The sequence below is a fragment of the Monopterus albus genome, unplaced genomic scaffold (assembly GCF_001952655.1).
Source record: "Monopterus albus unplaced genomic scaffold, M_albus_1.0 scaffold19.1, whole genome shotgun sequence".
Lineage (NCBI taxonomy): Eukaryota > Metazoa > Chordata > Actinopteri > Synbranchiformes > Synbranchidae > Monopterus > Monopterus albus.
The window spans coordinates 3,122,045-3,133,940 of NW_018127899.1; the positions used below are offsets into that span (position 1 = coordinate 3,122,045).

General features: G+C 43.9%; 3 protein-coding genes across 4 annotated transcripts in view; all 3 read left to right on the forward strand.

Annotated features, from left to right (window-relative positions):
* Positions 1 to 11,896, forward strand: part of LOC109956450 (troponin T, fast skeletal muscle isoforms-like) — a 209,479-nt gene that overhangs the window by 99,130 nt on the left and 98,453 nt on the right. The gene's annotated exons all lie outside the window — the stretch shown is intronic.
* Positions 3,357 to 7,784, forward strand: LOC109956446 (uncharacterized). The gene is made up of 5 exons (XM_020593571.1): positions 3,357 to 3,758; positions 4,964 to 5,049; positions 5,148 to 5,228; positions 6,083 to 6,267; positions 6,356 to 7,784. Exons 1-5 carry the CDS (start codon positions 3,592 to 3,594, stop codon positions 7,235 to 7,237), a joined length of 1,401 nt encoding a protein of 466 aa, XP_020449227.1. The 5' UTR covers positions 3,357 to 3,591; the 3' UTR covers positions 7,238 to 7,784.
* LOC109956452 (troponin I, fast skeletal muscle-like) overlaps positions 7,796 to 11,896 on the forward strand; it is a 6,713-nt gene continuing 2,612 nt past the window's right edge. Inside the window, exon 1 of the mRNA XM_020593586.1 lies at positions 7,796 to 11,222. The gene's annotated coding sequence lies outside the window, so the exon portion shown is untranslated. The remainder of the gene's footprint in view (positions 11,223 to 11,896) is intronic.

The following is an 11,896-nucleotide window of genomic DNA, read 5'->3' on the forward strand; positions in this document are numbered from 1 at the left end:
ATATATTCACTTTCCAGGTCAGGAATGGATTCTGACAGAGAGTCATCTGTGGCACAGTCCTCCTGAAAGAACAAGCAGATTAGAATAGTAGTTATTCAAATAATGAACCTATAAAGTTTTGCAGTTGGGCTGCATTGCTGTAGCCCACAACAAAATAAAAAAGCATAAATATATACATACCAATTCCTCTTGTGCCTTCCTTTTTCTGTTCATCATCTGTAAAATTCAGAGTAAATTTGAAACATATTGACAATGTTACAGAAAAACTGTTTTAAAGCATACATCAGCTTTATTTTCCTGCATAATGTTGGAATATCTTCAAAGACTATTTAAATTACTTTGAGTTATTTAAATAGAGGCTCACAAGTTAAAGCTAATATTAGCTTAATAGCTTCACAAATACTAATGCTGGAGAATGAGCCAGAGGACTAAACCAGAATTTAGTTTCAAACCAAAACAACTAACTAGTTTCATAAATCTTACCTGGACAACTTTTTTCATTGTCTAATTCAGCTTTCACGGTTCTCTCCTCACCAATTGTGGCGTGGTGTGTTGAGGCATGCATTTAATGCAACATTAGCTGAAGGTGAGCCTCAAGCTCCAGGTGTTATAAATATTGCCTGATCAGTGGGGAGTGGGGATCAGACAGTGTCCATCATGATTCAGAACAGGGCTCAACCACAACAATGTTCAGACAGTTGCCTTTAATGTAACAGCAGGTAAAGTGACACAAACAAGGACAATCCAGATGACATGGTCTGGGTACAGGCAATGGTCAGAAACAGACAAATCCAGCTAAATCCAAAAGTGGCAAGGTCAAAAACATCAAGAACAATCAGGTCAAAAACCAAGAGGACATGGCTGCAGACAAGCTGATGGACTGCCAACCAGCAGTCTGCTAAACTGTGTGAAATTTACAAACCAACTGACCTGTAGAATATAAATATACAGTATATGTTTCAGGAGTTTTTCATCATGTGAATGTTTTGGTTACTCTTGTGCAGATGAGTTGATTCAAAGAAGTCACTGTGGGGAAAGTGGTGAAAAAGGCTATTTATCTGTTCTATTTCTGCTGTGTACATCAGTTGGTTTTAAAATGTCCACCACATGTGTAGATTTGCACATCTTTATCTGATAAGAACTCCACACCTTGCCCTGAACACACTGCTGTTTTATTTGTGGTTTGGAGAAGTGCATGAACACAACATCCTGTACATCAGCAGAACATTTGATCTGGAGCATCTCATTTCTTGCCTAATGCTGCATGAAACAGACTTTTTCTTCCACAAATGCTGTACATTTACTTTTAGCAAATACTTTGGCAAAGACGTCAATTTGCACAGCTTGGTCAAGTTGCCAGGACCAGGTCATTTAAAGATTTTTTAATTGCTAACACATTAAAATGGCATGCTTGGCACAATTTACAAAATGGACACTCAGAAAACGAACCCCCTGCTCAACTCTCCAAGACTTTAAACACATGTTTAAATAATAATGTTTGCACCCATGTTGTAATTTGCAGTTGTTTTAAGTTGCTAACACACATTTATAATAACAGGACTCACTGTCACAAAACAGTTCACAGAACCACACACCCACAGCACAAAACCCCTCACACACCTGCAGAGCACTGCACACAAAACTGCAAAATCACTTATTACATTTTTTCTGAATTGCTAAAACACGTTTCTTAAAACTGTCCTCTTCTAAGTTTGTTCGTGCATGGCGTGACACAAAGAGGTCCCACTCTGCTGCCACTAAGTCCAAGAAGCTCTTTACTCTGCCTGCAGCTGCATCATTTTCAGCCTTTATATGATCCCCAATCACAATGTCACATACTGCCTTCAGCGAGTGTCCTAACTTCAAAGCAAGAGATGGTATGTTATACCTGTACTTGGAGCTGGTGAACCCAGAGGCTTGTTTTTGCTGCTTCCACAGCTAAAGAAAATTTAGGTGGCACCAAAACATCTTGCAGCATCTCAACTTCACGGTCAAGGGACTTGGCAGCAAGTAAAAATCCTCTTCCGTACATTTCTTAAAACCACCACCAGTAATATCAAACTTTTGCACCAAGTGCCAAACACATTATTCACAGTAACTGACCAGTTTCCAGGGAACTACATACTGATGTGCTAAATTCAAAGCAAATCGTCTTTGATGGCCTTTCACTGTAAGAGGGAACACCAATCAGGTTCACAGAAATCTACAGAAACTTTCACCCCAAAAACTATGGTTTTGTATTTTCCTTCACAACAAATTAGTGCTACACATAGCAGAGTGGGTATTGCAGCTGTGCAAACACAAGATATCGGTATGGTAAAACATACACACCCCTTACAGTAAAGGGGAAAATGGTTGCATCATGCCACCCAGCTTGCTCTTGCAACAGCACCTCATCAACACCACAGGCAGTGTCCTCCATGCCACAGCCATGTGAGGGAAGAAACACCTTGAGCCTCAGCAGCTTCACATCACTAGCATTGTGCCTCTTCCACTGCCCCAGCTCGTCCCCCTCTCCCTCTGTTCTGACTTGTACCTCCACCTGCTGGGTCACTGTTCATTGTTGTTATAAACAAGTTACTCACCTGTGGTGGCTTTTTAAAATAGTAGTAACATCCTGATTAACAAGTCAACGATGAAACAGTGAGGTGTTTGGCCAGGTGGCACAAGTATTTTCTAATTGGTTCAGGAGCGTGGCATTTTGAATGGCAGTGTTTTGAAATGGCCAAGCAGTGACTTTATGGCAGATTTCTGTGTCTTATGTAGAGAACTGTGTGTAGTGTTCTGCAAAAACAAGTAGGTTAGGTAGCAACATGGAAGCAAAGCAGAAAATGTGTTTTGAGTTTTGGAGACTTGAGCTGAGTTTTTGCTCCTTGAATGTCCATTTGTTAAATTGTCAGTGTGTCATTTTAACATGTTAGTAAGTGAAAAAACGACAACATAATATTGTGACATGTCCAGAGTTTAACCTCTGGCGGCACCATCAGGGCAAACCTTTTATTCTACCAGCATCCATAACCCCGTTTCTGATTTTTGGTGTGCAATGAACAATACAGCCCCAATGGGCTACCACAGTCCTGTTACAGTTGTGCTCCTGGTACCTCAGAGGGTGATGTAAAGGAGGCAGCAGGTTGTGAAGGTGCAGCAGGTCCAGGAGACTGTCTGAGATGCACATGTCCCACTCAGCCAGACAGCTGCACACTCACACACTTTACTTCACACAAGATCCTCACTCCACTTTCTCTCACCTCCTGTCTTGACCAAGAAAAGGCATCAATTCAATTCATTTTAAGGTAAAAAGTATTAGTGATTATCTGTAGTAAATGTTCTAACCAGCAAAAAGACACCAGCATGACTTTACTGCTGCTATCTTGTGAAAAAGTCATTCTTAATTAGACTAAAACTTAAGCTATAACATTAGAAAGAGTGAAGGAAAAGTGACAGTAATTTGAGGTAATAATCGTTGATAGCTGTTTAGGAGCCTGACTACCTTAAATCATGGCAGATGTGGTTTTCATTGTCGCTCTTATCTCCTGTGAATTCGCCTGCCTGCTTATTGACAGAGGCAGCTAGATACACTCTCACTTCATTATGGAGAGCAGTGACATCAGCAGGTCGGTGGGTTTCCAGGATACCATCCAATTAAAATACAAGAAGAAGAAACAACAGGCTCCAGGTCAGCTCAGAGATAATTGTTTTCTGCCGCTTAGTCTGCTGACACACAGAGAAACAGACGGACAAGCAACTTCACACACAGGGTGAGTCGACCTGTAATTTAGACACAGTGTGAAACCTTCCTACAGAATGACACTGAGCTTTTTTAACATCAGCTGCTGAGGAGGAGGCAAAATGGTCAGTGAAACTTTAAGGTTGTTTTTCACTGAGTTTAGCCTTCCGGGTAGTTTTCCTCTCAACGTGCATACATGCTCTGTTATTTTTTAATTGAAATTCAAAAATACTAATGAGCAACCATGTTCCACCTCATTTTTATATTTTATTACATGAACTATTGGATTGCTGTAGACGGTCATTGGGGTTAAACAACCTGGAAGGCTAAAATCAGGGGGCGGGGGGCAACAACAGTTCAGCTGGTCCCAGGTTCAGGCAGGAGAGGGAGTTATTTAATAATACTGTTCTAAGAGGTGGAATGAACTTTAGTTTAATGGAAGTGCTGAAAAAAAGCTCAGGGGATATAGGGTACAGAGCACTTCTTAGGTTTTTAGAGAGCACAGGGCTAAGCAAGACAATATAATGTGAACTGAGGGAGATTATTTTATTACAGTAGTAGGTAGGAGCCGTCCTGATCCACACTCCAGTCTAGAAGGTGGCGGTAATGTACCTAAAGCTGGTTGCCACCTGCCGTTGAAAAAAAAAAAGGCGATGAAGAAGAAGACTTTTTGAAGAAGCAGAAGAAGAAAAAGAAGACAGTGCTGCTGGATTGGGGATGTTGCTCGTTAGCTAGTCAGCGAATTTTTGGAGTTTCGTCTAATTTATCCCGTTTGTCATTGACGTTAACCTGTGTTGCGCCCCCGTCGACAAACACAAGGTGTGGGTGTAGTTGTTCATTATGCGTAAGAAGCTACATATTTACGAGCGGAAACGTGTAGCTAGTTATGCTAACCAGCGGCGGCTAAAGCTAGCTCGCTAACGTCCAGTGTTTAGCCGACTACGGTATTCACTTCAGCCGTCATGAGAGTCCTGTCCTCCGGTATATATCTTTCATTTTACTGCGACCTTATTGTCCCCGTCGGTGCAGAAGTAACCCACAGTTAAAACCTCCTCCAGCTCAACAACATGACTCACACACAGTGAGCTAGCAGGCTGCTCTTAGCCTAAATTAGCCTGGGATGCTATGCACGCCTACAGCAGCTGAAGTCATGTCTGACCGATGGAGCTGAAGTGTTGCTCGGCTTGCCAAAGATGACGGGCCGCCTGAGCCGGGTTTCTGTGCCTCTGTCTGCAGGAGGCGGAACATGGAATCCGAAGAAGTGTGGAACAAAGACCTGAGTACACACAAAAAGGTGATCTGCAAGCAGAATGGCAGGATCGGTAAGACATGTGTTTCTTATGTCTTCACTGCAGTAAATGATCACAGTTCCCTGTTCAAGCAGAGGCGTGTTTACAGCAAGGTGACCTCTCATCTGCAGGTATAGTGAGAACCCTTCAGAGCCTGTTGAAAACCCAGAACACACTGCAGATTCAGTCCATCGCCCGTTTAGAATGTGCTGGTACGTGAAAAAGTCTCATTTCCAGTTCTCTATAAAGGTTGGTGTGAAATGTGATGATTTTATGAAGGTTGTAGAAAGGCTGCTTTGAAAACTTTAAAACGTTTTCAGAAACCCCACTGCTGTTCTGGAGGTATTTACAATAAACAGGTCCATCTTTGAGTTGTGTTTTTTTTTTTTTTTTTTTTTTTTCAGTATTGTTTATAGGGGTCAAGAAAACCTTTAATACATTTCAGCATTAGTTTTCATATGAATGTACACTCGCCTGCCACTTTATTAGGTACACCTGGTATTAGGTACACCTACACTATGTGCCTCAATGCATCACTTTTGTCTTAACATCTGTGTTTATGAAGCTCAGTGTTTCAGGTTTTGGTGAAATTGTTATAAATGTATAAATTCAATTATATATTTATTATTGAGGTCAGTTAAAAGTGGTGTTTTGCTGGACTACATTCTATTCAAAAGTGTTCCTAATATTCTGACCCTCTCATGTGTGTAGTTGGGGAGGACAAAATCACTGAGACATCTTTTGGTTTGGACTGTAGAGTGGTATATTTTCTTGTCTTAGTGACTTTACCAGACTTTTGGGTATAAAATGACTGACTAGTGTAACAGACACGTTATATGCTATTGTTTGTGAAATGTTTGTTAAGAATAATAATAATAAGGTGTTGTCAAGTGAGAGTCATCACTCAGTGCTGTTGTAAACAGCACGGTCAGCATAAAATAATCAGTATGCATTTATTTTTCCCAGTGTTGCCAAAATGTTTTTCCTAGACGCTCAGGGCTCAGATACATATAACCTCCACTACAGACGGATATCTCTGCCTCAGACATGTCCTCCTGTCTCCCAGGTTCATGTCCAAATCTGATGATGAGTAGGAGCGAGCATGCCGATGCGAGGCCCGTCCCTGTGGCCCTCACCCCCCAGCTGCCCCCCAGAGTTCACCGGCCGCTCTGTGTGTCGGTGTCCTCCGACAGCAGCGGACGCTTCAGAGCTCTGGAGACGCAGGAGTGGAAGAACAACCTGAAAGCTCAGGTGCGTCCACAAACACACTGTATCAGAAACGGCTAAGAGACTGTGTTGAACAAAACTTCACCACATGTCTGTTGTGTTTGTGTTGCAGATGGAGCAGGCTCACAGTGCAGGAGCTGCCAGCAGCACAGGCTCTCTGGAGCGAGCGTCTTTGTTCTGTGCCTCTGCGTCCACTGCGGTGTCCGGCTCTGGCCTGTCCAGCCCGGTGGAGATCCTCAACAAGAGCAAATCCTCCAGCCGCTTCTCTCTCTTCTCTCCACCCTGGAACAGCAGCTCTGAGTCCGATTCCAACCCTCCGTCCCGCTCAGGCTCCAAGAAGCTGCGCAACTACAGCAGGAGAGCAGCCACGGGGCCGGCAGGAGGCAGGGGCCCTGATACTCCTGAGCCCAAATCCAGTGGCCCCGAACACTTCCAGTACTCTGAGCCTGTCATCTCCAAGGTGACGGACTACATCTTTGTTGGCAACCTGAATGCGGCGTACAATGGGCGCACTCTGTGCCGCAACAACATTGACAGCATCATCGACATGAGCAGCGTGCCGGGAGAGCCAGGCCCCAGCCTCAGCCTCATACCCTGCACCTGCTCCCGTGGCACCCGCCACAGTTGGTCTCGCCTCAAGGTGGACATCGGGGACGTGCCGGCCGCCCTGGGCGACGGCCCGGCCCTGAGGCAGCGCTGCTTTGAAGACATCAACGAGTGCATCGACGCCTCCACTGAGAAGAGGAAGCGTGTCCTGGTCCACTGTCGAGATGGCTTCTCCCTGGCCCCGACGTGTATCATCCAGTACCTGATGGTGAAGCAGAACATGAGGCTGATTGCCGCCTACGAGTTGCTGAGGGCTAAGTACCCGGTCAACATCAGGGAGTGCCACCAGAATGTGCTGGTGAGCCTGGAGAGAGCATTGCGGCCCTGTGGCAATGTCAACCCTGAATGCTTCAAACAGGCCATCTCACGCAGAGTAGCGTGGACCTGACTCGGTTTCCCAACATGCTCTTCTGCTGCTCAAGGCTCTCTTTGTCCCTCCATCCTCTCTAGGGCAGCTGTACTTTCCCCTGTAGACTGGTCAACTGGAGATCATCATCCCTGCTTGAGTTCAGTGGTTGTGAAAGTCATGAATTTGATGTATTTCCTCTTCACACCTGTAAATGTGACCTGGCCGTGATGCCCCCCTCCCCCCTCACTGAACAGGAGACACAATAGACTTTGCTCTGTTATACAGCTTCTTGGTATAAAGATGTAATAGTGCTGGCTGTGTGGTTGATCTGGTCCTGCTTCACTTCTGTGCCATGCTGTCGTGGTGGTGTTTTCTATCAGGGGAGTTTCTCAGGAGATTATTGATGTCATTCCAGTACCGGGTGGGAAATGACTCGGTCGAGTCTGCATCCCAGTTCACTGCTGGCACTAAATGCATCTTGGGGATCAGTGTAATAGCACAAAGGGTTATGGTTGACATGAAATTAAGATCTGCACGTGTCTGACGCAGGATGTTTAAAAAACTGGACTTTTCTTCAAACACACTTATGTTTGCAGGATGTTTAAAGGTGACCTGTGGACTTTTCTTCAAACACACTTATGTTTACACATGGTCAACTACAGCTAACACGCACTTCATCTTTGCACCACCTTGCATTTCTCAGCCTTTGTGCCCATGCTAGTTGAACATGAGATGCAAACAAAACGGGGACCTGTGCATGAAGACATCTCTCCATAGCACCACCACTGGTCAGACGGTCCACAGAGTACCATTACACTAAGTCGGTTCTGGGTTGGTTGCAGCAGTTTCACTCTCCCCACAGGTCACATCTAAGTGTAACAGGAAATGAAATTAAAATACAAGAGTCACTCAAGATGCATTTTGTAAACATTTTTGGTGCCAGCTTTGAGCTGCAGTCTGTTGCACACAGTCTGCACAGATTAGACAATGAAGTCATTTGTCATCATTTGGACGGAGGTTTGTTTTTCTTCCTACAAATCTATTTTGCTGGTTGTTTGGGTGTAGTAGCTGTTGTAGTGAGTGGGTAAAAACAAAACTGGTTTGCAGCCCTGTTGAAACCCACACTGAACCTATCACCACTGACTGGATCCCATTACTGATTAATGTGCTTCTATAGCAAGAGGGGACTTTGCACATGAACACACACTCTAAGTGTGAGCTGCTGGTGTTTTGTGTGTGTGTGTGTGTGTGTGTGTGTGTGTGTGTGTGTGTGTGTTTGATGGCAGCTGATCGGCCCGACCTCTCCTCTGTGAGGAAGACTGTAGCCCCATTTTCAGCCACAGTTTGTCTGGTTAAACCTCTCTGGTGGTGCTCAGGCTGTGACTTTGTGAATTTGAACTTCAGTGTGTGCAGTGGAGCTGGATGATGTGCATCTCTGTGGGTTATCAGTATTAGTTGATCAGTGCCACTGAAGTGTGATCTGGGGTTTTTGCACTACTTACAGGGTTGTCCAACATGCAGAGTATTGTCTTTTATTTTAATACTGTTGTTGTTTTAGCATATAACTGGTAACATTTCACACGTGGAAGGGAGAAATGTTAGCTGAGACTTGGACAGTGACCAGATTAAGGCAACAAATGCAGTGTTGACCTGGTTCACAGTTACGTGATTTTCCTGATAAGTTCACATGATTTGTTTGATCGTTACGTTGAGCCACTACCAAGACGAGTGTCAGTGTCGACCTTTATTCATATCATGTACATATATGATTTTCGGCAGGTGCACTTTGGCCATCATACTCCAACTGCACCATAGCGCCATCAGCTGGTGCTCTAGCCACCTGCACGGCGCCCTGTATGTAATGTCTCAGCAGCTCTGGCCTGACCCTGGTTGTAATCAGTCAGTTCATCAGATTTTATTTGTATGACCGTTTTCCTCCGAGCGCTTTACAGACGACTCACAAGTTTAATAGCAAAACAGAAAAAATGTGATGTCAGGCTTTATAAATGATGAAATGTAGGCAATCTAAAAAAAGAGAAATATAATGAAACCTAGTTTAAAGCCAAGTCTATATAAAAATAGGCTTCTACCTAGTGCAGTTCCACAAGTGGTCTATTGCCTTCCTGCCTTCTGAAGATGCAACTCAAGGGAGCAGTGAATTTTACTGCCCTGACAGGAGTTGTGTCCCACTGCTGTTTGTTTAGACAGGTGTGTCAACACACTCCAAGCTAGGTGTGGAAAGCTAAATGGTTAGCCAACTGTCCATTTTTTAAGTTTACTTTGTAGGTAAAGGTTCACGCTAGCTAATGGTTTGTCTTGGCAGCTGTGGGTCAGGTTCACACTAGCTGGTGGTTTAGTTATGCAGCTAAAATGTCTCTGGCAGATTACAGTTGGATTAGCTTCAGTTAAGTAGCTAAACGTTTGGTTCTGGTTAGCTAACGGTTGGTGTGTTCAGTCAGCAAACAACTACCAACTGTCTCTTAAACGAATAATAAATTCTAAGCAACTGTTTCGACATTTCATCACAGATTTTTCACAAATTTTGAAATTCCAAAAAGCACAAGCTAACATCTAAGTGGCATGTAGCGCCGTGTGAGCAGCTTGGTTTTTGTGCATTTTGTGTTGTAATTGAGATATTTCCTTAGGTCGTGGGCAGCCTCAGTGAGAAACAGGACAGTTTTACCAAGAACCGTGACATTAACCCCAGCAGCACAGTTTAGTCGTAGCATGAGCGATGTTGCCGGAGTGGAAGCGAAAGTTTTGGTGCCTTCATCTGGAGTGGTCTCGTGACTGTACTGTGACATTTGCACATTTGGTATCACTTTAACTTCTCTCTGTGCTGTAAAATGTTGGACATTTTCTGATGTTTTAGTTTGGGCAAAAGCTATGAACATGACATTTGTGTAAAGTGGTCCTTGCTGTAATATATTTGCTTCTGTCATTAGTGCACAGTACCAGTGTTTTACTGACGCAGGTGTGATGAGCCTGAAGAGGAGCAGGTTTCTCAGCAGATGTTTTAATGGTCCTACAAGGCACTATAGTAGAGTAAGTGTCTGCATATTTTGTTTAATCCCTTGTGGTAAATGCTCCAAGTCAGAGTCCTCATATCGAGCTGAATAGGTTTTCTAACTCGTTCTCTCAGGTGATTTCTCAGTGGCCCAGAATGTTCTCAATCAATATGATGTTCAGAAATGTGAAGCTGTGTATTTCTCATGTCATGTTTCTTAAGTCAGATATAATTTGTACTGTTGGAATAATAAAGAAGAAGATGTACCCAACAGTTGTTTTGGTGTTAACAAATGATGTACACTATAAAGTGGTGCAACTACAGAGCTGGCACTATCATTTTTTTAACTTTAACATCCTTTTTTTAAATTTATGATGATCGTGCTTTGTTTCTCTGTGTCTGCTGATTTTCCTGTGATTCCAGTTTCCTCCTGCTGTTTTCTCTCCCCAGGCTACCGGCCATCTTCTGTTAACAGCTTCTTAGTAACGTCTGTAATGCATGTCTTAAAAGGCCGCCTTGAAATTCCTCTCTGCCCTCCCACCTGCCGTCCCCTCAGCTTTCATCGCTGCCGTTCCCTGGTCTCCTTCGCTGATAAACTGCCTCATGGCCAGCCTTCTGTTATACAGTGAAGCTCAAGGTGTTCACGTATGACAACAGTGTTTATTGAGTCATATCTTGTTGGTCTTCTTATTTGTCCACTCTAGTTTTTCTCATCTTCACCAATAGGTTCTGTCTTTTGGGGGTTGGGGGGAATAATGCAATCAGTGAAACAATCTGGAAGGCAGGGGGTTATTTGTGATGGTCTGAAAGGGAGGAGATCTCAGGGCAGAGGGGAGGTCAGATATAATCCTTCTGGTGCTGCTGAGCCCATTGGCCTGTGAGAAAGCAGACTTCCATAAAGGGGAAGATGGGGTTCCCTTTGTCTTTGGGGAATGCAATATATACCGACTTATGATGCCAAAACGGAGCCACTACCCAAATCTGCCGCCCGGTTTGGTTTCCCTCTTCAACCAGAAGGTGAAAAATCTTTCTTTTCTCTGCTGCTGACTTTAATTTTATCTTGGCACAAATTTGATTCATACACAATCTTCTTGCTCCTGTTCTGGTGCAGTTCCATAACAGTAAGTGAGATTTTTGTGGTGGTTTTCCTTAAACTCTTCTTGAAGTGAAGTGGTTACTGACATGTTTGTAAAATAAACCAGTTTGTTAGAAACTTGCTGCAGGATGATGGTGATGACGTCGACTGTGGGGTTAATGTGATGTTAATTTTGGGGGTGAAGCTGTTGGAGCTGTAGGTGTAATGAGGTGTGTTTGTGTAAACAGACACCTGGAGCAGGAAAGTGATGGTCCCAGTGTTTGACCTGAGTCATCACAGCTGTGATGTCTTTTAAACACCCTGGTAAAGACGAGTCGGCCTGTACTTCTGTTTGCTGTTTGTCTGGATTGTTCTGCTTGGTCTCTATTTTCAGAGAAGTTAGGTAACACCTCAGTCATGTCAGGCATGTTTGTGCCAACAGAGGAGGTGTCGGGCGTTCCCTGATAATCTTCCAGAAGACATCTCTTTCATGGCAGGGATGTCCACAGGGGGGGACAAGATCCTTGTCCTAATATAGACAAGAGGGTTTTCCCTGAACTGGGCCGCTGCTGTTCGCGTCACGTGTTTCTTCAAAGTGAAGTTATTATTTTAAATC

What these genes read in the sequence shown, in the direction of transcription:
- LOC109956446 (XM_020593571.1), top strand. Translation starts at nt 3,592, where the DNA reads ATGGAGAGCAGTGACATCAGCAGGTCGGTGGGTTTCCAGGATACCATC. An exon ending in CAAGCAACTTCACACACAGG is followed by an intron (nt 3,759 to 4,963) that starts GTGAGTCGACCT and finishes CTCTGTCTGCAG; the next exon opens with GAGGCGGAACATGGAATCCG. An exon ending in CAAGCAGAATGGCAGGATCG is followed by an intron (nt 5,050 to 5,147) that starts GTAAGACATGTG and finishes TCTCATCTGCAG; the next exon opens with GTATAGTGAGAACCCTTCAG.